At 42.1% G+C, this 25,968-nt stretch overlaps 1 protein-coding gene and 1 long non-coding RNA gene across 2 annotated transcripts in view; both read right to left on the bottom strand.

The window, feature by feature from the left end:
- LOC136444474 (uncharacterized) overlaps positions 1-25,968 on the bottom strand; it is a 456,752-nt gene that overhangs the window by 83,452 nt on the left and 347,332 nt on the right. The window lies entirely within an intron of this gene.
- Positions 6,725-18,345, bottom strand: LOC136444469 (uncharacterized). Its single transcript, XM_066442034.1, has 7 exons — positions 18,217-18,345; positions 15,833-15,877; positions 11,149-11,289; positions 8,559-8,669; positions 8,255-8,435; positions 7,498-7,626; positions 6,725-6,999 (listed from the first exon to the last, which is right to left on the bottom strand). The coding sequence occupies exons 1-7, from the start codon at positions 18,217-18,219 to the stop codon at positions 6,881-6,883; spliced, it is 729 nt and encodes a 242-aa protein (XP_066298131.1). The 5' UTR covers positions 18,220-18,345; the 3' UTR covers positions 6,725-6,880.

Genomic DNA, 25,968 nt, shown 5'->3' on the forward strand with positions numbered 1-25,968 from the left:
TTCGGAAAATGCCTCCAATTCTGTCCCCATGAAAGCCAGATCCAAGATCCCTGTTCATACTGAATGGGAAATGCCGAGACTTGACGTCACATATTGTGACCTTACAATTGATTAATGACGGGAGAACCCTGAACTATAGCGGTCTTATGTAAAATAAGTGAGGACTTGACTTTATGTTATGTAAAACAAGTGAGGACTTGACTTTGGGTTATATTTATATATATAAGTATAGTAGATTATATATATAAGTATAGTAGACTTTTAAATTTTAAGCTTAGCCTCCCTTTAAGTATCAGGGCTGATTGATTATATGATACGCTGTAAATGAGAAAGTTTATTGTTTTCTATGTTTCTTCTCCTGACATTTTGATTGGGCAGATTTCCACTAGTTTGTGTGGACAGTACTCAGTACCAAGAAGAAGTGTTTGAGTGTCTAACAGGTGTGTTATCAAGATCAGGACCGTTTGTATTTGTCTAATAGGTGCAGAATTCAGCACCAAGGTTATACTTATGTGTTGGCACCTATCCTAATTGAATCTTTTTGTCATAAACTGCATGATTAGTCTTTGTTGGGAAATTAAGAAATTCACAAAAAATCAACAACCTTTGTAACAAGAGTTCGTAGACCTCATATCACCATGAACTATTCTGTTATACAAATGCCTTACACATTTACATGATATATGCTTGGTCATAAATACCTTACATAACAAACTTACACATGTCGCAATATTGACAGTCCTATTATTTACCACTTAGATTAATCATGGCGCTTTTGCATTCATTATGCAAATTAGTAATTTATTTGCATAATTGGTATCTGTTGATGCTCCACTTGCCATAAACTACACATGTTACATGTGTTTGAGTCTTATGATTGAAAACACTGCTAGTATAGATTTTCCTCATTAGTTATGCAAATTAAGTGCCAATAAGCATAATTTGTACTTAATTATGTACATCTCTGTCCAAGCTACCTGCCTACCAAATATCATGGAAATCCAACGTTCCTCTGTTCAGTTATTCTCCTTAGAAGATTTTCACAATAACGCCCCCGCAGTTCCAGAACGAGCTGCTAGGGGGCCCAAACCTACACCTCTTCTTCATTACATCATAAGCTATCTGCCACCAAAAAATCAAGACCATAACATGTCCAGGTCAAAAGATAGAAAAAAATCAAGTTCTGCTGCAGTACCAAGGTCACATACCAGGGGGTCCAAAATCGACCTTGAATTTTGGCTTCACAACACCCGCCCACATACCAAATATCATCGTAATCCATCAAGAGGTTCTTGAGTTATGCTGCTTACAGTAGTCCGGAAACACAGACACACAGACACACCCAAAACAATATCTCCATACACATTTACATAATATATACTTAATCATAAACACCTTTATCTTACTTACACATGTTGCAATATTGACAGTCCTATTATCTTCCAATTTGATGAATTTCGGTGTGTTTGCATTGATTATGCAAATCAGAAATTTATTTTCATAATTGGTATCTGTTGATCCTCCACTTTCCATAAACTAAATAGTTATATGTATTTGAGTCTTATAATGGAAAACACTGCAAGTATACATTTTCCTCATTAGCTATGCAAATTAAGTCCCAATTAGCATAATTTGCACTTAATTGTGTATATCTCTGTCTAAGCTACCTGCATACTAAATATCATGGAAATCCGTTGTACCTTTGTTCAGTTATTCTCCTTAGAAGATTTTCACAATAACGCCCCTGCAGTTCTAGAGCAAGCTGCTAGGGGGCCCAAACCTATACCACCTCTTTATAACATCACAAGCTATCTGCCAGCACAAAATCAAGACCTTGGCACGTCCAGGTCAAAAGATACAAAAATTGAAGTTCTGCTGCAGTACCAAGGTCACATACCAGGGGGTCCAAAATCGACCTTGAATTTCGGCTTCACAACACCCGCCCACATACGAAATATCATTGTAACCCATCCAGAGGTTCTTCAGTTATGCTGCTTACAGTAGTCCGGAAACACACAGACACACAGACACGCCAAAAACAATATCTCAAATCTGGAGATAATAAGTGTTAGGTATTTTCTGATTAATTACCTATTTGTTCATGAATAAGAAGCGTCGCCTAGGCATCCTTGCTAGTACTGCGGGTCATATCACGAAAATCCATGTGCGTGTTTGTGTATGTATGAGAAACAAGAGCTTTTAAAAAAAGCTGGCGTTTCGGCTACGTTTATGAGTGTGAATTGTCTTTTCCCTTTACTTGAAGTAAAATCTGCCAGAGGAAGTCACTCAAGGGCTGTTCAGTCTATAAGAAAAATTGTCATTTTGGGAAATGAGTACTGTTTTAATAGAGAAAGGCAGATTGGGGAAAGCAATTTTGAAGTTACGTCACTTAACTTAAGTGCTTTTGAAAAAGCTGGTCTTGGCCTACAACTTGTACTTATTTGTAAAATGTATAATAGGCTCATTATAAAAGCTATCAATGTAATTATGTACATGGCACGCAATAAAACATAAAATTTGAAAAAGCACCATTGAATCATCAGCACTATGGTAATTAAGTGAAATAGAAGTTCATAACAGCTAAGGTTCTATCTAAAATGACTACCAAATGTCAAACAAATCAACAGCTACCTCATCCGTATTATTCTGGTTTCCGCATTTACAACATTTCTTCCTTATTTTCCTGGGTAATTTTGCTAAAATTCATGAAAATTCCCATAGTTTTGTGCCGAGGGGCGCCACTTTCCACGTCCGTGTTGTCTGAATGAAGTCGATTCTGAACAATGGAGCATTTGCTACTGTAACAAAGAATCGCTGTTTTGCAAACAACATCAAGAGCCTCTGTTTACATCGGGGATAGAAGTTTAGTGGCGAGTGTTTTGCAAGAATCATCTTACCGCGCATAGGAGCCGCTGCACGGTATTTTCCATTACAATGAACAGAAAAATTCGAATGCCGGGTTTGGAATCTATGAAGTCCTGTTCATAAGACAAAGGCCTTGTATATATTAAATGAATATTTAAAAATAACAAATATAAAATATTTCTTTATTTATTAATGAAAAAAAATGATATTCATAAAAATGATATTGATAGATTAATATAATATCAATATATATTTTTGATATTCAATATCTAAAAAGAAAAAAAAATCCATGCACGGACACGAACCCGGAACTTCTGGGTCCGAAGTGCTTCGCGTTGCCAGATCGGCCAAGCTGCGGTACGTCACTAGACGTAATGCTATAACCTCACTATATGGTATCATTTATGCCGATTTTTGGTCGTTTTCTTGACGAAATCATTTTTTTCTTCTGCAATCTTGTGGAATAGATGTAATATGGTCATTTTTCAGGATATCAAAGTCCGAAACCACAATGCAATGATATTTCCGAACAGTTGTAGCAGTTACATGCGGTCGCCCTCCTGTGTCACATGCAAATCTAGCCTGCCTGCCTTTTCGTGCTCTCTTGCCATATAAGGCAACGGCTATACAAGGATTTGGGAACGTATTGCCATATAAGGTCTTATTGTGTGCGACACAGTGTTGAACCAAGCTTCCCTGGTTCCTGCAAGGTAAAAGCCAGGACAATGCGTTCCGGCGCGCATGCGCCGAAACGCAAAAAGCGTCAAGCACTAAGAACCGGTATCTTGCTTGCACGTGGACAACTGGTTTGATTAGATATATTGAAATAAGAAACTCACAAGCCTAAGACGCTTTTGTCATGAGTGAAAAGCAGATCTTCTGCTGTAGAACCTCCATGTTCATGGATCAAAAGCGTCACCAAAGAATGTTTTCGAGAACAGCAATCACCTTGGATCTTTCTATCTATGAAACAGACGAGTTTTTTTTACAATAGATAAGGCCACAGCAAGTAAATTTTATGGATGACATCCTCCGCAGACTCCAAAGTTAATGAGATAGGGCGAAAACAAGGCGGGCCATAGAAAACAAGATTCCTATATTCTCAAATTTTGAGATCATAAATCTTGTTAAACAAGAATTGAGGTGACGAAATATGATATCATGACCAACAGGTCTTTTATTCCTGTATTCAACCAATGAGTTTTCATACATAATAATAATGGGTCTGGGATATGGGGGTCCTTCAAAAGCCCAAAGTTTTGTCCTATTGAATCCGCACACTTGAAATTTTGCAAATACGCACTTAATCTTCCAAGAACAGCTTGCAACCTTGCAGTACGGGCAGAACTAGGGAGGTACCCCCTTCACATAGAGGCCTCCCTTAACGCCATTGAATGCTTTCTTAGGATGCGCCACAACGTACCAGCTGACAGTTTACAAGCCGACGCCCTGTTGTGCCAACTTCAATTAGAAGCCAATGGCAAAAAATGCTGGGCGTCCGGTGTCCGTAACATGCTAGAGGAATGCGGTTATGCCTTCGTTTGGAGCCCACAAGTATCCTTAGGAACAAATATGTCACATATCATTAACTCCATTAGTCAACGATTAAAAGACATCTATACTCAAACATTCTCAGCCGAAATCCACAACGATAACAGGGATAAATCTTACAGCAACAAACTCCGAACCTACCGCCTGTTTAAGCCATTGTATAAAGAAGAAGAGTATCTATCCATTAGCAACATCAAACACAGAGTGGCTACTACTAAACTCCGGGTTAGCTGTCACAGATTACATGTCGAAACAGGAAGGCACAACCGCACGCCTCTACAACATAGACTTTGTCAACATTGTAATTTAAATCGAGTAGAAGATGAGCAACATTTCGTCCTAGATTGTAAATTATACGATAGCGAAAGAAGTGTACTTTTTAACCTTGTCAAAGAAAAATTCCCATATTTCAAACATCTAAATGCAACAGACAAATTTATATTTTTATTACGCCTAGATAATCCTTGTATTGGAAATATTGTCTGTTCATACATTTACACATGTACAAAGAAGCGAGAAGAAGTCGACTCTACTAGACTAGCTTAGTTTAATAACACGTTTGTCTATTCTATATGTTTACAGCTTGTATTGTTGTATTTATGTCCTTGTATGTTTCATGTGTTAAGTTAGACGACCTGTACCTAGCCCCTCGGGGCATGAATGCACAATAAAGGTCTTTCATTCATTCATTCCTAATATAAAACCTCCTTGATTCAACAGTAAACATGTCCTTGCAGATGTGTATACATCTCAATAGACTAACTACAACAAATGCAGAAAAGAGCTTGTTGTACCATCATATATATATGAAGCAACTACACTGGGTATTCATATGTGATGAAACACCTTGTCAATTAACCAGAACCCCCCCCCCCCCCACACACACACACACACATCATTTGCAGGAACTACACTCAGGGTATCCATATGCAATGAAACACCTTAGACTGTCAACATTAAACTGTTCTTGAAGATGTGTATACAGCTCAATTAACTAGAACAAACGCAGAAAACATCTAATGTCATACCATCATGGGCAGGAACTACACTGGGTATTCATATGCAATGAAACACCTTAGACTGTCAACGTTTACGACATATTTGCCAATTTTTAGCATGTTGACCACCGTCGGAGGGCAATGAAATTTCTTGTTTTTTATTTCGAAATCAGGCGAAAATTAATGAGCGCGCTGATGTCATCCATAAAAATTACTTGCTGTGGCCTAATTGCTGTTGTAAGGATCGACAGGCGTCACTTTTGATCCATGAAAAACGCTAGTCTTGACAATATTTCAGTGATGACAAAAGTTGATATTCGCTTGTTGCTACAGTCTCTTCCAGCAAACGACAAAAATCAACTAGGAAAGTTTTCTGCAAAGACGTAAGAAGCTTTTACTTTGTACTGACCACACACACAAGCACACATACACAATCTCCAAGCATATCTTCAGGTAGCAATATTGTTATACTATAATGCCACCGGAGAAAATAGGATCAAGCACACGTCCAAACGGATTCAATTAGGCCAGATCTTCAAACATAAGCGAGAGACAAGCTTTGTGCTGTACGCTATGTACATCAAACACTTACGTCTCCCCATTATACATAAACACACCTGGCTTTCATACTGAACACCACAGTGACACCTGAACGCTAACAGTTGCAGGTCTAGTGAACATTGCTAGGAGACGTTTTTGGTCCATCAGTAGAAGATTTTTGACTGATGAAGAAAGTTGTTGAATGCTTGTGATTTTCTTACTTTCAAAGCACACGAGGAAACAGGGCGGTTTCACACGCAAGTAAGCGACCCGTCCTTGGTGCTGAACAGTATATAGGAACAAATACACAAGCCCACCTACCCAACGACAACTAAACATGTCATTGGCACAGCAAAATGCTTTTTAACAGGGCAACGCCTGACTTCGAACAATTAGAAGTACACTGTTAGGCGAAGCTTTTGATCCATGGACATCTAATGACCAAAATGGTTCAGTTCGTGTTTCTTACTTTCTACATACGAAGCGATCAACCAGCTGACGAACAAAAGTATGCAACTAGGCCAGTCACAAGGGATCTGTCCTTGGTCCTGAATACTATTCCAACAAAGAAATAAACAAACACACACACACACACACACACACACACACACACACACACACACACATATGTTTTTGTATATTTGTAAATGTCCAACAATGCATTGAATTTTAATTGTAGACATTTATTAAGTAACATATTAGTTAAATAACACATTTTCAACTTCTAAAGTTAAAGGGCACCTTGATGCATGCAGAGAAAGTTGAGACTGTTCTTATTTGTAAACTTTATTCAGTCATTTTTCTCGTCTCAAAAGGACGCATTGCGTTGTAAAACCAGATTCTGTTATTAAACGAAATCAATCTCGAGACGTTAACAGGCCCTTGATGACAGTCTCAGTACTCTGGGAATACTCCTTCTGTCCGGACTACTCCAGATTGACACAGTAGATGCACTGTTCGCGGGTGGAGTGCTCGGGGCAGCACAGACACGCCATGAAGAACTGGTCCAGCACGTGACGACGGGGGCACTCGTTGTAGTCTCCATCTGGAACAGGCAACAGATGCAGCTAGTGTATATTTGTGGTGTCACAGAAATAAAGGAACCTTCCTTAGTTGGTACAAATGTTTTCTTACGTTTGTAAACATTAGATATAGGAAATAATGACTCAAATGTGCCAAAGAGTGCCTGAATGTCAATAACAAGAAAATTTTTCTCCTGAATATTTTCAGTTTTGCCGCCACAATCTTACACTAGCCTCGCTATGGAAGGTAAAGTTAGTATACTTTCCAGATTATTTATGAAAAACGCCATTAGATGGCACCAGTTTGACTCCTTCGTTTTCCGAATTTTCATTCTCTTCTTTTCTTCAAAACATTATTCATTGTTCTTTAGTGAAGACAACAAATGACATATCTAGGACACTACTTTTCATTGTTCATATGAATCTATCATTCATTCATTCATTTATTTATGATAAATTGTCTTTCAACTTGACTTACTGTGACTATCTATTATCAAAGACACTGAGATTGGAGTACAGACTTGTGTGATCGACGTTACAGAAGACCAGGTACTCGCAGCCGGCGGGGTTGCTGACGGCGTACTGTCGGACCGGGTCCGCACCGTTCCCGCAGGTCTGACGCCGAGTCAGGGGGGAGGCCGGGTGGACGGCTAAAAACATAACGCCATTCTTTAGTTCCGTTAATAACTTCGTCAGGTACGTAAGCCATACACAAGAATAAAGACGAGGGGGTAACGTTACATACAGTCACAATTTTGGACCGCATTCTCCTTGTCAAAACGCCACCTTGCGGAAAGGAGTAGCAGAGTTTATTACACCCTGATGAAAACATTGATTGTTTTTTCAGAAGACGCCTACAGAAACACTACATGATAGAATGAAACATCGTACTGGCTGACGCTTTCATTACTGTTTTGCCCAACTCTAATCATTCCACATGGCATGTAAATTTGCCTTGGTGAGGATGCATGATAAAGTTATATGTAACACAGAAGATTCAGAAGGTCGATTTCGGTAGATCATACCGGCCCGCTGTAACTGTTGTGCACTGTTGTGCTGTGCTGTTGTGTTGTGCTGTTATGTTGTGTTGTGTTATGTTGTGCTGTGCTATGTGGTGTTGTGCTGAGTTGTTGTGTTGTGTTGTGTTATGGTATGTTGTGTTGTGTTATGGTATGTTGTGCTGTGTTGTTGTGTTGTGTTGTGTTGTGTTGAAACGCACCGGTGGAAAACTTGTTGGCATTTCAAGTAAAAAACAAGACCAGGTGCTGGCGTGTATACCTGGGGAGCTGCCGAGCGTGAGTGCTGAGTCGTCGATCTTCTCCACCATGTAGACGGGCAGGTCGGCATGGAAGGCGGCCAGGACGGCACTGAGGCTGCCGCGTTCTGCTCGGCCCACCACCGCCCACTTATTCACAACAACCTCGGTCTCCCAGTCAGGGAGGAATCCAGATCTCTCGCTCTGTCAGCGGCAAATAGACCTCAAAATTTTAGATTAACTCATACAGCACATCGGTTTGGTAAAGTTGAAATAGAGAGTAGAAAAATATCACTTCGAGGCAGCCTGAATTTATGAAACATGCACCTGTAGGATGTCCAGTCCGGCCTGAAGCTCAGCCTGTCCCGGCTCATTCCGGTCAGCCAGCGGCATCAGGAAACACTTCCCCTCCTCCGTCTGACAGTACAGGGTCAGGCCCTACATACATGGGAACAACATGCCTCAGTACAGGGTCAGTCCTACATACATGGGAATAACATGTCTCAGTACAGGGTCAGGCCCTACATACATGGGAATAACATGCCTCAGTACAGGGTCAGGCCTACATACATGGGAATAACATGTCTCAGTACAGGGCCAGGCCCTACATACATGGGAATAACATGCCTCAGTACAGGGTCAGGCCCTACATACATGGGAATAACATGTCTCAGTACAGGGTCAGGCCCTACATACAGGGGAATAACATGTCTCAGTACAGGGTCAGGCCCTGCATACGTGGGAATAACATGTCTCAGTACAGGGTCAGGCCCTACATACATGGGAATAACATGTCTCAGTACAAGGTCAGGTCCTACATACAGGGAAATAACATGTCTCAGTACAGGGTCAGGCCCTACATACTGGGGAATAACATGTCTCATTACAAGGTCAGGCCCTACATACATGGGAATAACATGCCTCAGTACAGGGTCAGGCCCTACATACATGGGAATAACATGTCTCAGTACAGGGTCAGGCCCTACATACAGGGGGATAACATGCCTCAGTACAGGGTCAGGCCCTACATACATGGGAATAACATGTCTCAGTACAGGGTCAGGCCCTACATACAGGGGAATAACATGTCTAAGTACAAGATCAGGTTCTACATACAGGGGAATAACATGTCTAAGTACAGGGTCAGGCCCTACATACAGGGGCATAACATGTCTAAGTAGAGGGTCAGGTCCTACATACAGGGGAATAACATGTCTAAGTACAGGGTCAGGTCCTACATACAGGGGAATAACATGTCTCAGTACAAGGTCAGGTCCTACATACAGGGGAATAACATGTCTCAGTACAGGGTCAGGCTCTACATACATGGGAATAACATGTCTCAGTACAGGGTCAGGCCCTACATACAGGGGAATAACATGTCTCAGTACAGGGTCAGGCCCTACATACCGGGGAATAACATGTCTCAGTACAGGGTCAGGCTCTACATACATGGGAATAACATGTCTCAGTACAGGGTCAGGCCCTACATACAGGGGAATAACATGTCTCAGTACAGGGTCAGGCCCTATATGCAGGGGAATAACATGTCTCAGTACAGGGTCAGGCCCTACATACATGGGAATAACATGTCTCAGTACAGGGGCAGGTCCTACATACATGGGTGTAACATGTCTCAGTACAGGGTCAGGCCCTACATACAGGGGAATAACATGTCTCAGTACAGGGTCAGGCCCTACATACATGGAAATAACATGACTCAGTACAGGGTCAGGTCCTTCATACAGGGGAATAACATGTCTCAGTACAGGGTCAGGCTCTACATACAGGGTAATAACATGTCTCAGTACAGGGCAGGTCCTACATACATGGGCATAACATGTCTCTGTACAGGGTCAGGCCCTACATGCAGGGGAGTAACATGTCTCAGTACAGGGTCAGGCCCTACAGACATGGGAATAACATGTCTCAGTACAGGGTCAGGCCCTACATACAGGGGAATAACATGTCTCAGTACAGGGTCAGGCCCTACATACATGGGAATAACATGACACAATACAGGGTCAGGTCCTACATACAGGGGAATAACATGACTCAGTACAGGGTCAGGTCCTACATTCGTTCGTTTTGTTTCAAGGCATCCTCAGGCCCTACATACATGGGAATAACATGACACAGTACAGGGTCAGGCCCTACATACATGGGAATAACATGTCTCAGTACAGGGTCAGGCCCTACATGCAGGGGAATAGCATGTCTCAGTACAGGGCCAGGCCCTACATACAGGGGAATAACATGTCTCAGTACAGGGTCAGGCCCTACATACATGGGAAAAACATGTCTCAGTACAGGGTCAGGCCCTACATACAGGGGAGTAACATGTCTCAGTACAGGGCCAGGCCCTACATACAGGGGAATAACATGTCTCAGTACAGGGTCAGGCCCTACATACATGGGAATAACATGTCTCAGTACAGGGTCAGGCCCTACATACATGGGAATAACATGTCTCAGTACAGGGTCAGGCCCTACATACAGGGGAATAACATGTCTCAGTACAGGGCCACGCCCTACATACAGGGGAATAACATGTCTCAGTACAGGGTCAGGCCCTACATACATGGGAATAACATGTCTCAGTACAGGGTCAGGCCAGGGTGGAATATACAATCACCCCTTATCAAGCTATCATTACGATCCGCCAACTTGTTCCTGAATGATTCTTCTTTAAAACTTCAAGCATAAATGGCCCCTGCAGTATCAAAATTGCTGCTACAGGGCCTAAACCTTCTTGAAAAATCTTGACTATAGCATGTCCAGACCATCAGATATCAAAACCGGAAGTCCTGCTGCTGTACCATGGAGGGCCCCTAATCTAATAATTTCTTCAGTTTGTCTTCATTTCTTCATCTACCAACGTAATAAAGGCGAGGGTAATAAACACCAATGATCTCACGTCATTGTACGAGTGGATGATCTCCGCGGCGGCCACGCTGTTGTGCTGCGGCACGCTGACGGTGCGCAACCCGTTCGTCTGGTCGATGTCGATCTCCTGGCTGAAGACTACGCCATTCTCGATCGGCTGCACTATGTATTTCTATCGCCAAGAGGAAGAACATCGGTCATTTCTATTAGCAGATGAGTAGCTTCACCTTTTTTATTGTGTATTATTGCGACGTTATACTAGTGTATTTTCCTCTTACTTTCTGGACGCATCGCCTGCAAGCCAGCAATATAGTGCAGTACGTTATAGTAGTAGAACACGCACAAACGCCGCAAAAAGATATAAGGCGAAGCTACGTGTACACATCTGCAAGTCATTTCCCAATCTTTTCTCAAGTTCAAGCTATTTTCGACATGATAAGTCATATAATACTTAATGTCCCCGGAAGTTTTAATGCACAACGATTCCCATCTTACTTCTTTCAGAAATTTTTCTTAGCAATACGTATTGTCTGTTTACGTACTACCATATGCTACCATGTATTTTTACCTAAGGTGTGCGTATATCATGTCCGTGTGAGTTGCGTATTAACGTTTTTGTCATACGAACCTAATGCGTATCTCAATCGTTTTGTGAAAGTTTTAGGTACGCAGGCATACGCAAGGTACGGCCCAGTACGCCTGAAACTTTTGGAACAACCCAAAACCTTCGTGCGAACGCTGTTACGCAGCTCAGACGTTATGGATACGTAGTGCATCCGTCCGGCATGGGTCGAGTGCGGTACGAGCGCGCTATGTGTTCGCCCTTCATACGCGGCAATACGCTTCTCTTGCGGCACGAGCTCTGAGCAGCGTACACAGAGCGTACTTGCAGCGCAGATACAATGCACGATAAACGAACGTATAGCGAATAAGAATACATGTCACGAATTAATACCGTTCGTCTTGCGATCGGACAGCGCATTGTACGTATTAGTAACGTTTGGCAAACGCACAGATAGCGTACGGATAGCGTATACATAGCGTACTCGGCGAACATCCGGGGTACATTCCAGATTTGGTATTTAATTGGTCGGGTCTGGTATTTGATTGAGTTAAGGGCAGAGAGATAACAAATACAACCTTAATAGTATACATAACGTTTAGTAATAATGATAATGATAATAGTATTTATTGTATATTCCTGCCCAGATGGGCTAAATGCACAGATGATCACAAGAAATGATTCACATGAAATGATGGAATGCTACGTTCGAATCTTTAAAGAGTAAAAACATAATGTAAATGATCATGAATTTCCCTGTTACACATATATAAAAAGTCCTACTTGTCGTCAGTTGTAGAGGCGTCTTCCAATAATGATTTAATTAAGTAACTACTGATATCAATTCAACTAAATACGCTCTTAATTAGCATTAGTCGGAATTGTGTCAGGCATGCGGTCGGCAGACGTTGTGTGCTTCCGGAATACGCTCAGCATACGTAGTCGAAGGGCCAATGCTCTAGAACACGCTTATTTTGTTAAAACGCTAAAACGACGCAACGCGCCTCTCCCGTGAAAATACCCTCAAGTAGGCTCTACTTTAACACTCCTAGCAGAAAGTTGGTTGACTGCAGGTCCATGAAATTTGGCGTGCTTAAAAAACAAGCATTGGTGCGCCCACCAGCGGCCAACTTATTGGTTTTAAATGAGTCACACTATAAGAAATTATCCACTGAACATTGCGTATTTTACGCCATTTTTGATGGCTTGCAGCAGGTATGTAGCGTTCATGAATATTCTTGAAAATATCTGTGCTGATTTCCAGAAACCTTACCTTTCATTTGATATATAATTTATTGTTAATTTGAAAACAGGGGAGCGCAGCACTCGTATAGAAAATGTTCACTTTGTTGAAAAACAAGACACGGCGCCTCGCGCGTTCCGAATACAATTCGAACGCGTCGGCGAAGCAGAAACCACGGGGCTTGATGTTCACCTTTGTCACGGCGTCGTAAACACCAAGATTTCACTAGCCCTCTTATGATTTGTATGCTGATTCTCTCAAACTTTAGCTTTCCATTGGTACGTAGTTTGATGTTGATTAAAATAGTTGAGTACACGACGTGCAATACTGAAAATGTTCACTCCGTTATGAAGACGCCGCACCTAGCGCGTTCTACCTGCGCGTGCGGTCGCTCTCCGTGCAATCATGGAACTTCGCGGTCAAAAGTGTAACGGCGTTGTCAGCATGTAAAGTTCATGAATCGTCATGAAAATTCGTTACCTGATTTTTAGAAACCATGGCTTTTATTTCATATATAGCTTATTGTCGACTTGTATATAGGGGAGCGCAGCACTCATATAGAAAATGTTCACTCCGTAATGAAGACGCGGCTCCTCGCGCGTTCTACCCCGTGAGCATGAAGCCAATGAACCTGTCCGTCTTGTTTTTATCCATATCATAAGCACGTAGAGTTCCTGAAACCTTCGCAAACGTGTGCCATGATTTCCAGGAACATTACTAATTTGGATTATTGTAGATTTGAATGGTTGATGGCGCAGTAATGTTCGCTCTGTTAAAGACGCGGCTGCTTGCGCGTTGTACATTGGAACGCGGTCCCTCAGGTAATTTCGATAAGGCTGTTCTGTACTATATAACATTATATAAGGGCCCTGTCACACTTGTGCGTATATTCAAGTGCGCGTGAGTTCCGCAGTAACATTTTTTTTTGTTTAGATAAATTTTGCGGGGAGGAAGTTGTTTTCTACTTTGACCCACCGTAGAGCAGTCTAGTTATCAAAAGAAGGAAATACTTCTTAGGCTGCAAACTTGTAAACCAAAAACATGTACATACGCAACTCATGCGGGCTTGTACACAGAAGTGTGACAGGGGCTTTAGTTTGTCCTCCCGGTGATTTCATACAATGGAACAGCCCCCTTCTCCTCTTGTTAGAGTTGTTCACACTCCAAGACGTAAACATGTGCAGGTCAACTTGAACATTTTGTTTATGATGTGAAAAACAGTCTTGTTAGCTTTGTGATCAACATCATACTCAGCTTGTAATGGGTTTTACGCTTACAGATATGGATCAACTTTGGTTTTGGTGACTGGAAATAATCTGCTGATTTTGAAGACACTGAGCTGTCACAAAGTGCATAAAGTATTCAATTATATACATGTTTACCTGTTAACCAAAGACTGTTTAGTTTGTTTAGTTTGTGTAATGCCAACTCCACTGTCCGAGAAAGTTACTGGCTCCGCCCTGACCGATGTTGGGCGCGGGCCTCTATAACACCCCCACAAAACTCATTTAGCTGTACCTAGTAATTCGTACCGTACCCGCTACAAATTCGTGCTGTGCCCGGTGATTTTTGCCGTACCCACTCGAATTTCCTGCCGTACTCGGAACTTTGTGTCGTACCCAGTCCTTTTGTGCCGTGTCCAATTGCGGGCATCGCACTGCCACAGTGTGTAGTCAATAGAAAGTTGTGTATAAAAATCATGTAACGTTACGGCAACATTGCACTGTCCCATATACCTAATAGATGCTTTGTCAAACTTTCCTGTCTACCTCTCCCGCGGGGTAGCGACCGTTGGGAGCGGACTAAAGCTACCAACGCTGAACCCCAGGCTACATTGTATATGTACAAATCAATATAACGGGAGAAGAGGGTGAGGAGGGTGGATGGTGTGTGGTTGTGAGGCAACTAAAAGTCCGGGTTTATAGCTGACCCAACTTCAAGTTTTTTTCCCCCTATTTTTGGACTGACACAAAACATTAGATACTTTCTGTACAACAGTTGCCGTTTATAAACATGAGCGTCTAGAGTATGGTTGCTAGTATACTGACTAGAAATAAGCCACTGTTAACAAATCCCTGACGTCAGACCCAAATGTTCGCCAAATTATCAGAAGAAAAACATGTATAATTGAAAGTTTAGCTACAAAAAGGGCTCAAATTGGTCCTTATCTTCTTGATCTCACCGTTATCACCGGCCCCCGGTGTTTATTTTGCGGGTAAACGGTTAAACGTCAGAAGCTAACCTGGCCTCTCGTCCCCGCGCTACTCGTGTCAACGATGTTCGATCTTGTGCCGTTTTAGAAAAACCCGGAAGTAGAATCGAATATTCGATGCTTGGCCCTTCGACACGCACCTGATACGTAGCTATTCGCTGCAAGTCTAATAGCATTTCGCACTTCATATGCAAATCGTACGTGTCTCTTACGCAAAATCTTTTCACACGCTATATGTGCGTTACGCGTAACTTAAGAAATTTTATATTTTGAACGTACAACTGCGTATTGTCAAAAGTCAACACGGAACTCACACGGAATTGCTTATACGCACAAGTGTGACAGGGGCTTAAGGTAAAATGTCAATGAAGTACCCCCTACTTGGCCTCGCGGCGGGGTATTTGAAGTATGCTATCAATAACTCCACTTGTACACAGATGCAGTTTAGTGCAAAAGGCGAAGGGAAGTTCCCAAATCAACCTTACTTGTCTTCCTGAATTCCGTCTAAAATGCAATCGGAACCAAACACAAACACAAACACACACAAACACACACACACACACACACACACACACACACACACACACACACACACACACACACACACACATATGCACACATACCATATACATGTTCTAATATAAGTCCATAATTCATATGTATTTTGGAGTTCTAAGAAAAGTTTCTCGTGGACGTACCTTTGCCGTCGCCAAAGCGATGATGCACACAAACACGGCCTTGAACTAGATACAAAGACGTTGAATTAAGTTTCCAACATGAAAGTAACATGAAAAGGGCGGAAACAATGGATAGCAATATAGTATGTGACTACTCCAGTGATATGATCAATAAATCAACTAATTAATGATGTAAATTACATCCCATTGTCATATGATATAGTCCTGATCTATGCCAACATGGTGAAACAACCTGGAATCCTAAACATAACACTACACCAGACAAAGCTGTATAGTTGTATACGTGTGATCTGGCATAATGGCTGATTCTACCGGTAACTATCCCGATCGGAGTCTTCGACAGAGATGGTTAGGGGGTACCAGTTCAAGGTCTCTCATTTATGAATCCGAAATGCCAAGTCAACGCGTCGACCTAAACTGACATGACTCTTAGTTGAAAAGTTCTGAGTGCCTTTTGACGGGCTATCTTTAAATTCACAGACTTTGCATCAAGGGCCAATTCGAATCGATTCGAAAAGGTTTTCCTGAATGGTCCTGAATGTGAACAGCCGAATTCGGTATTGATTCGCATTCATTCAATCCACCTCCCGGGGGTGAATTGAGGTGGATTATAAGTTTATTCAAAATATGCAGACTGGCAGCATCTCCCACTGGATATCCTGAATTGTTTTCTTGTTTTAAGGCTGCATCGTCACGTCTGGATTCGGAAGAACCCCCCCCCCCCACCAGGCTTGAAGGTCCACTTTCACAGGCTTGCAGGTCCACTTTTTAATGTTCAAGATTTTCTTTCAAGGCGGACTTATTTGTGTCACCATGCAGCAAGGCCACAGAGGATAAAACCTAGAAAAAAACTGCTCGCTTGTCTCTGATTTTTCCTCTGAAAGCCTTTCAAAAACACAGGAAATGGCCTTTCAGAAGGTTCAATTTTTCAAATTTTTCCGGGGGGGGTGCGAATGGGATTCTTTGAATATTTGTTCAATGTACCCCCATAATAAATTTCAGGTCATTTGGATGTATTTCCAGAGTACAGGAGGCCAAAATGTACGTTTTTGGTCAGAAAAACCTCAATAAAATCACTTTCAAGGTCAATATCGAAACAATGAAAAAAAGATCCTAGGGTATTTACCCACTCTACCTGTATACCAAATTTCAGCTCAGTTGGTACAGGGACGACCGAGCTGCGTCGATTACAAGATTTGACAGGAGAAAGAAACCTTACGAACACAATATGTTGCGCCCAACAGTATGTTGGGCTCAACATAAATAAGTGTGGCAATTAAAAATTATTGCCATAGCGAAGGTGTCTGGACTGGTCTTACTTCGCTGTAAGGATACCAACGTATATCACTCTAGATCTTAGCTCTGCCATAATATTTGTGCAAAATGCACTTAGAAATCAGAAAGGCATCTGCCAAGCAGATATAGAAAAGCACCATGTAACTCGAAGAGTTCCTAGCATATATGGAAAGGCCGGAGCACACTGCCGTTGAAGTGTCTTTTTTCTCTGGCATTGTTGGATAGGTGGAGTGAGAAACTAGGCCGGAAGTTTAGAAATTCGGTTTGCTGGGGCTCCTATGATCGTTTTGGTTGTTATTCGAGCTCTGTAGGATATGTTTTCGAGGAGCTACTGTTGTTTTTCCGACACCGCACGCCTCCCCGTAAAGCGTTCAGTGTAGACTGCCCAAGTGGTAACCCATGTTATTTATCATTCCGTTAAAAACTTTGACTTTCTATATATGCTTAAATCTCCTCAAGTTTTGGTTTTCACAGAGGTTACTTGGTGGGAGGCATGATGTTCAGCACGTTCTTATGATAATAGATCAACGGGGATGTGCAAACCCAAAGCTAGAATACTAGATTCGGTGAACTCCCTGACACACTCCCACCAGTACGAAATCGGACACCACGTAAAAGTAGGTCATCTTTCATTGACAGCTGAGTGCCTGGATTCCAGATGTGCTAACGAGGTATAAAGTGACAGGAGGGCATCCACAGAGTTCGCCGTACGGATTCCTGACATTCCTGTGGAATTCTGGGAATTCTTGCAAATCGGGCGTAAAGTATACTATTAAGCTTGCCCCTAAGGCTTCGCTAATATGTTCCACAGTCACATATCAGATATCAATTTGTGCGCTCTGTTTCGCGGTGGGCTGCAACGTTAGGACAGGAACACGAGAATAGCAAGGCATTCTCAAGAAAGTTTTTTCATCTGCCTGATTTAAACTAAATAGATTAACATGTTACAAATCTGTTCGAAATTAAAAGCTTTTTATGGTTACTACGGTTTGTGTCCGATGCTCTTTATTTTGTTTCAACGGAAGAAAGAATTACTAGATGAAAAGGAAATTCTGTTGTATTCTATAAAAATAAGAAGCGTTTCTCACCATTGTGACTCCTGATGATGTCCACCGCTCCTAACAGAACAGACTGTTCAGTTGTGTTCTCTGAATACTTTTATACATTTTGCTGTTAATATCGATAAGATAACTTTGCCACGTCATATGCGTGCGCGCGAAAACCAAATACGTATCGGCTGATAACGTGTCATTTTTACGATTATAAACTGTTATAAGATATGCGCATTTCGGAGGAATAATGATTTTATATCTAACAGAATTGCGACAGGTGACGGTTTTCTCAGCACTGGGCACGCCGTTGTTGTACAAGGGCGTTTTCGATAAAAAAATCAATCAAGGAGGCATTGCCGATTGTTTTATACGTACGGTAAATTTGGAAATATTCGGGTTAAAAAAATATTTTCGGGATGACCTTTCCATTGCGAAATCATAACACAGCGAACATGTGTCATCTCAGAGTTACTTCGCGTTGTTTCAACAACGAACGTATAACACCGAAATGTTTCCCCCCTCCCATATCACGAAAATCACCATGAACGAATGTACAGTACTACCTAGTCCCCGAGTGACATAACTAGCGGCAAAGCACGCTCTCAGCTATCAGGCCGTAATGACGGATACCAGAAATGTTATATGAGGGTCTGATATGATATATTCGCTAACACGAATGATAGGTTATCTTGGCCAATACTAAACAAGCTGTCGCTTTTCTCATGGGCCTGGGCCTAGGGCTGAATCTACAGACTCCAAGAAGGAAACCCGGGGGATGGAAGCAGTTTTGCTCTTTTTTTGCACTTCATTTTATAAAGATTCTAAAAACAAAAATTGAAAAAACAAAACATCAATAGAACATAAACAAAGGCATGCACATAGTACTTAAAGCACAAACATGTTCTTCCGTCACTTTGCGGTTCATTACAGAACTATGCGTGGACTGGCCGGGGCCATGATTCGGGGCTCACTTGGATTTAACGTATAGAGTTCAGCAGATATCTGAGGTGTTTAGAGGAGTTGTTTTTCCAATGTATTGCGCGCTTTGCGTGACTAATGAGCTAATCTTCCAGCCGATATATAGAGGGGACAATGTGGTGTCTTTTTTAGCATTCTGACTCTGTTACCATGCATTTGCAATTGCTTTACCGTTGAGCTGGTAATATGGTCAGGAAACGATCTCCAACCAGATGTAGAAAAACAAAATTATATCGTTTCTCAAGCTCCCGGTTCCGCGAAGAATCGGGGACCTTTCTACCCGGGTGCCCCATGTAAAAATGCATGGCCGACATAATTTACGATTTTACCACCGGAGGATCTGATTGGAGATTATGGAATCGGTGCAGTAAGAAACTAATGCCAGGACCTTGCAGCAAAATATCTGCCAGGTTGACAGCACACGTGTTGCGTAAAGCTGAGGTTTCATCTCAAATCGGATGTCAGGCAACGTAATGGGGACTCAATTTTGAGCGTCTGTGAGAGACAGTGTGTCGAATCTGAGTGCCAATAGTCAAATTCTAAAGTACCCCCTCAAAACGAATTCTGAACTAGAGTTCGGCAATCCCATACCTTCGCCGAATGGTGTTAACTTGTATAGAAAGATGTGTTTGAAATGTGTTATGGATTGAATACTTAATTTATGATGATGTTCACCTTCATTTAACTTCCGAATGCAAGTATCAAATTACCGTTATTTAGAACTTTGGAATCATGGCATTTTCTTATCAATTAAGCAAAGTAGAAAGGCAACATTTTCGAGAAAATGCAGGATATCCCCTCCCATTACCTACACCTGAAATATGTCATCCTTAGCATTTACTATAAGGGAATTATGAAGTTTCTGCATGAATTATGGAAAGGAGGTCCGCATTAGCATAAGTTATGTCCAGGTGTATTTAACCTTCCTTAAGGTACCTACATGTGAAGTATGACATCCGTAGCATGTACCATAAGGGAAATACAAGTTTCTGCATGACTTATGTAAAAAAGGTCCTCATTAGCATATTTTATGTCCAGGTGTATACACCTTTCCAAAAGGTACCTATATCTTAAATATGACATCCAAAGCATGTGACATATAAAAGATATAATTTTCTGCATACATTATGCAAATTGGGTCATCATTAGCATAATCTATGTCGAGGTGTATTCACCTTCCCTAAAAGTGCTTACATCTCAAATATGGCATCCATAGCATGTAAAGGAAATACAGGTTTCTGCAAAAATTATGCAAATGAGGTCCTCATTAGCATAATTTATGTCCAGGTGTATTCACCTTTCCTAAAGGTACCGACATCTCAAATATGACATCCGTAGCTTCTGCAGTAAGGGTAATACATGTTTCAGCATAAATTATCCAAATGAAGTCCTCATAAGCATAATTTATGGACAGGTGTATTTACCTTTCCTAAAGGTACCTACATTTCAAGTATAACATCAGAACCATGTACATATAAGTTTCTGCAATACCATTAGTAGAGCTACTACCCCACATCTACTTTGCTTATGGCAGAAGAAGAAGAACAGGCAATCAAAAACAGAATATTCCCTCCCTACTGGAGGAGATATAATTATGCCCTTACTTTCATAATTGACATATCAATCAGTTTTTATCAAACCTATACCTTCCAACAGGGAGAGCGTTAGATCGTGAGGCTGCTGTGTTTGAATGCCTGTGTGACCTCCCAGACCCCAAAACAGAGCCCTGCACCAGGCCAAGTAAAGTTCCACATGTGTCCTCCAGGGACGTCCCACGGGGAGCGCGCAATTTAACCTGAATATATAGACTTAATAAGCAAATTGAAAGGGAATTTCAACTTTTTCTCAGTAATCATGAAAAATCGTGACCTGATTTGCATCTCATTTTGTTAATCATCACTAATTGTTTCTACCTGCCCAAAACAATTAAGATCTACCAAACCCTGCTTGAGTTATCCTCCTCCAAAATGTAGATAATAAAATGCCCCCTGTAGTAACCGTAGGAACCCCCAGAAGACCCATCTTCGAACTTGACCTTCGTTTTCCCGACCCCCAACAACCTACTAAATTTCGTCACGATCCATTTAATTACTCGCGAGTTATACCACCAACAAACAAATTGACAAACACAAAATGTCCACTTTAGCGCCAAAGGAATCCCCCAGAAGACCCATCTTCGAACTTGACCTTCGTCTCCCCAACAGAAACGTACCTACTAAAAATCACAAACATCCGTCCATGGTATCAAGAGTTATATCGCCAACACCATGATTCCACAAATCCCGACCAAAAATATACCCTTCTGCCTACGGCGAAGGCAAAAATACCCCAGCATCGGCAAAATATAAGTCTGCGAGGTTACCACCGTTGTATTTGTTTTGGGTAAAACTTCAAGGACATTGAAGGAGGGCATCTAGGCCTGCACCGTGCAAGAGGAACAAATAAACTTTGCCGGGATATCTACCGACTTCCCGTCCTTTGGAGGTCAGTATGTAGTCCTTAATGTGCCAAAGAGGCTATAGTACCTGGAAATAGTATTTTGCAATTGGTTAATTGTCAAGTCGTTCGTTGAAACTAGAGTCCGCAGAACACATACCTCCAACGTGTATGAAATACACAACTAACGAACGGAGCGTGCTTTTAATGATTATGCAAATGACCTCCTAAGCAGTAGTTGACATTTATCAGGTCTACCAGAGTTACAGATGCCATCATTATATATTAACCTGACAGAGAAGGTCGGTCTGATAGTAGATTTTTGTTTAATTTATTTTGTTGAATGTAGGCCACATATATTGACTAGGCATATACCCACACTGTAACAGTTCTGTCTAAATAAGTTTAATTAACGACGAGGTCATACTAGCTTCTTGTCTATACGGATAGGTGTATTAATTAACAACAAGGTCAAATTAGCTTCTTTCCTATACGGATAGCTTGATGCAGAAAGGATCCAGTGAGCCTACTGGTTTGATGCCGATAGGCGTGGGGCTCCTCAATGTACCCTAATATAGTGGCATGGGTCATGTTGGGGGTGGGTCGCATCGAGCGAACATTTGAATTGTTTCACTGCATCCCTGACAAAACTCCATACCAAACTGGTCCGTCCATGTTGAACATGTTGTTATTAATGCTGTCTAAAACATGAATAACCATACGGTTAGCCACCTCCGCCTCAAACATTGACATTTCACAGGTGTTTTCCTATGTAACGTATGTTTCAAACATTCCCGGACCTTCTACATTTCATTTGCACCTTTACGTTCTTCCCGCACTTGTCCTGTCTGCACTGAAGAACGAAGTTCTATTTCAATATTAGTGTGCTTATTGTCAAGGCCTGCTCCCCGTCACTTTGTCATCCCTAATGGTCGTTTGACCCGAGTTTTGCCGAGTCTGTGCGATACGCCGACGTGGTTGTCTTCGGCAAGTCTCGCGAACACTCACACTACACCGAATACGACAAAGACCACATCTTCTTCCTGATCAACGACTCCGGACGATTCCTTCCGAATCGAATCCAGCCGGCAAGTGAGGGTGCCTTCTCGACATCTGCCAAAACCTTACTGCCACGGAGCCAACTCTACCCGACCGCTTCACACGCGACAACAAACTGGTATTCGGCGATGTTGAAAGAATCTCCAACAACCAGGAAGCAAACATCCGTCTATGCTGTTCACTGAAAGGTGGCATTCTACCTGAGAAATTACAAGTGTCTCTGGCGACAGAGGGTGCTGATGGTTGTCTTCAAACCGAAGTTGAGGCGGGAAAAAAATCTTCCTACTGAAGAGGGACTGTGACGGTCTGCTGGTGTTACGGCTACTCCGGCGCAGTTGAGCCCAATGAGGAGGCCCTCAGTTCGTTGTCTCAGTCCTGCCCTCTATCTGCCTCCCCGTCAGGACCAGAGGTTACATACGACATCGACTACTGGTCTGGCATGTGACAGGATGCCTGTTCTGTCGTTCCCGCCACCAACATACACGCCGCCTAGCGACTGGGAAGAAACGTGCCCGAAAGTGTCCTATCAAGGTCCAGGTCCAATCACGGGATAATTACAACACCCCCCTAAAAGCAGGACCCCTATCGCTCGATTCGTTGGCTCGCTCGCGTAGGGGCCCTGCTCTTTAGCCTCGGTAGACACGGTGGATACGGTCTTCGCAACCATTAGATCTTCTTGGAGATTAGTGCCATGGCACCATACTGATGTCATGTTGAAAGTCGTCTGGGTGGAACTTGCTGTAGGACCTTTCGTGGACTACACGTGGCTGAGTCTTAAGTTTTCCTTGTCAAGTAGATGATGTTGTGGTCTGAAAAACCCACAGGCGTTGATTTGGCTGATGTGCACTTTTCCTGACAGTTTGTAAAAGCCAGATCAATACAGGTAGCTGTTCTATGATTCCTCCTGTTAACTACTCTCCAAGCAGAGGAGTGGGTCCGGCAGGTTTCTGACGTGTTTTTAGGCGTTTTTGTCGGGCTTTCTTCTTTGTCATTGTATCTTTCTATCTTTAACCAAAAGATAGAAAGATACCATGACAAAGTAGAAAGCCCGACAAAAACGCCTAAAAGATAGAAAGATACCATGACAAAGTAGAAAGCCCGACAAAAACGCCTAAAAACACGTCAAAAACCTGCCGGACCCACTCCTCTGCTTGGAGAGTACCTGTTAACTGCAATCCTGGTAACGTTGGGTAACATAAATTCGGGATTTTTTCCGATAATGGTTGACTGAAATCAATCTAGCAGAACAATAAACCATCCTTTTTTCTATTATTCTGTCAGTATCATGTACTATCTTTGCACTAATCATACGTATGGTAGATTTTGTCTCTAGTCGTGCTGACACCATAATATTTCAACTTGAAACTACCGTCCGCCGCACGCACAATGACGGTGCTGTCGGACAGGGGTGAACATTAATTCGGGAGAGAAGATTCGTCTTGAATATCTTACCGCTAATTACATTTTATACAGCAGCTATTCGTTCCATCCTTGGCTTGAGGAGAGTGCTATGGATATAGACGTGTCCAAGTAAAAAAAATACACGAAAAAACGGCCGTACCGCACACATTAGGCCTCCGGGAACAACCCGTGTGTTGAGTCGGTAGAACGTCACTCAAAGGTCACCCCCATCGTGATGGAAATTTGTACATTATTCATCGGGGCGTTAGCTGGATGCAGTAGAAATGGTAATACTACTATGTCCATGTATTTCTGCTTGTGCTAAGAGCAAACTTTGAGGAAAATATCGCCATCAGTCCACTATCACACACAACATTTAGACAAAAAAGTGTTCCTCGCAAACGTTTGTCGTCTGCCGAATAGCAGGATTCTGGGTAACAAATATGGCGGCGGGAAAATTTACCGTAGTGCCGTAGCCATTGGTTGTAGCAACAAAGAGGCGTTTTGATGATTAATCACACTTAGGGTCCAGTTGTAGGTTAGCAAAAGAGATTCTAATAAGTTGTATTGTAAATAATTGTGTTGAGCAGGAAGCGGATGTGACATTTGTCTTATAAACCAGCCGACAACGATGCAGTGTGATTCTCCCTCGAAGCCCTCAGACTTTGACAATAAGGGACGGAGAGTTTTTGACGTAGCCAACTTCTAATGCATGGTTATCGAAGCTTTTCAGACAGTGTTCTGAATACGTTACTCTGTCAAGTTTGCATTTCTAGCGGTATTACTGATGTTGCATCTAGCACATATCCCTAAATACCCCGTTTTCGAAAAATCCCGAATTTAAGTACCCCGCGAATTTATGTTACCCAACGTTAGGGTCTGTCACCGTTTGATCATGAGATAGTTTGTATCTTACTGCAGTTTGTGCTAAACGTTCTTTCAGTGAACACTCTGAGTTTGACCAGTCAACATTCAAGTCCCCTAGTACGAAGACCTCTTTGTTCGCGTCTGTTGCGTTGTCAATGGCATCCAGGATGCCGTCGAAATACTGAATGGAGGATCCAGGTGGTCTGTAAATACAGCTGGCTGATCAGCATTGGTTTGGACCGTGGTACATTATATAAACCTCTAGCCACAGCATCTCCACATGATCATTTTCCAGTTCGTTTCTTTCTTTCCAAGAAAACCCGTCCCGTATTAGAAAGGCCACACCTCCTCCATGCCGATTCGATCCTTCCTGACCACTGACCACCATCAGGGCACAGTTCATTGTCGTTTACACTGGAGTTCAGGTGTGATTCAGCAGTGCAAGAATTAATGTGAAAACTGTTATAACTTATGGTCCAGTAATCCCTGCAGTTCGTGGGTTTTATTTTTCCAGCTACAAATGTTCAGATGGCCCAAGTGAATTCCCTTTTTAGGTAAATGTAAGTCTGTTGGATCAGGATTGGAATCTATGTCTCCACAAAGTACATTGTAGTATCAACACACACATGACTACTTTAATTGGACAATTGTAATTTGCATAACTAAGGTGTTCTTTTGTTTTCGTGATTGGCACATGTGGGAACAGTGTCTAGACAGTACTGGCCCATTGTTATACACATCTTTGGTACATCGTCCGGAAATAAATCTCCGAATTCTTAACCAGTTGTAGAGTTTGAACGGTATGCCTAAACACCACAAACCACCGCAAACGACCGCAAACCACCGCAAACGGGTCTAATATGCAGTGTACATGGGCAGGGACTTTATGTCACGCACTGAATACATTGTATATGCAATAATGAATAAAAAATATGAAGCAAATTAAGTGTTTACCAGTTCAATCAAGTTATTCCGCTCATATCAAGATCGGAAGAATTTTTGGCCGCCATATTGGATCGTCGGTGTCCGGGGTCTGCACTAGTGGAG

The sequence above is a fragment of the Branchiostoma lanceolatum genome, chromosome 11 (genome assembly GCF_035083965.1).
Source record: "Branchiostoma lanceolatum isolate klBraLanc5 chromosome 11, klBraLanc5.hap2, whole genome shotgun sequence".
Classification (NCBI taxonomy): domain Eukaryota; kingdom Metazoa; phylum Chordata; class Leptocardii; order Amphioxiformes; family Branchiostomatidae; genus Branchiostoma; species Branchiostoma lanceolatum.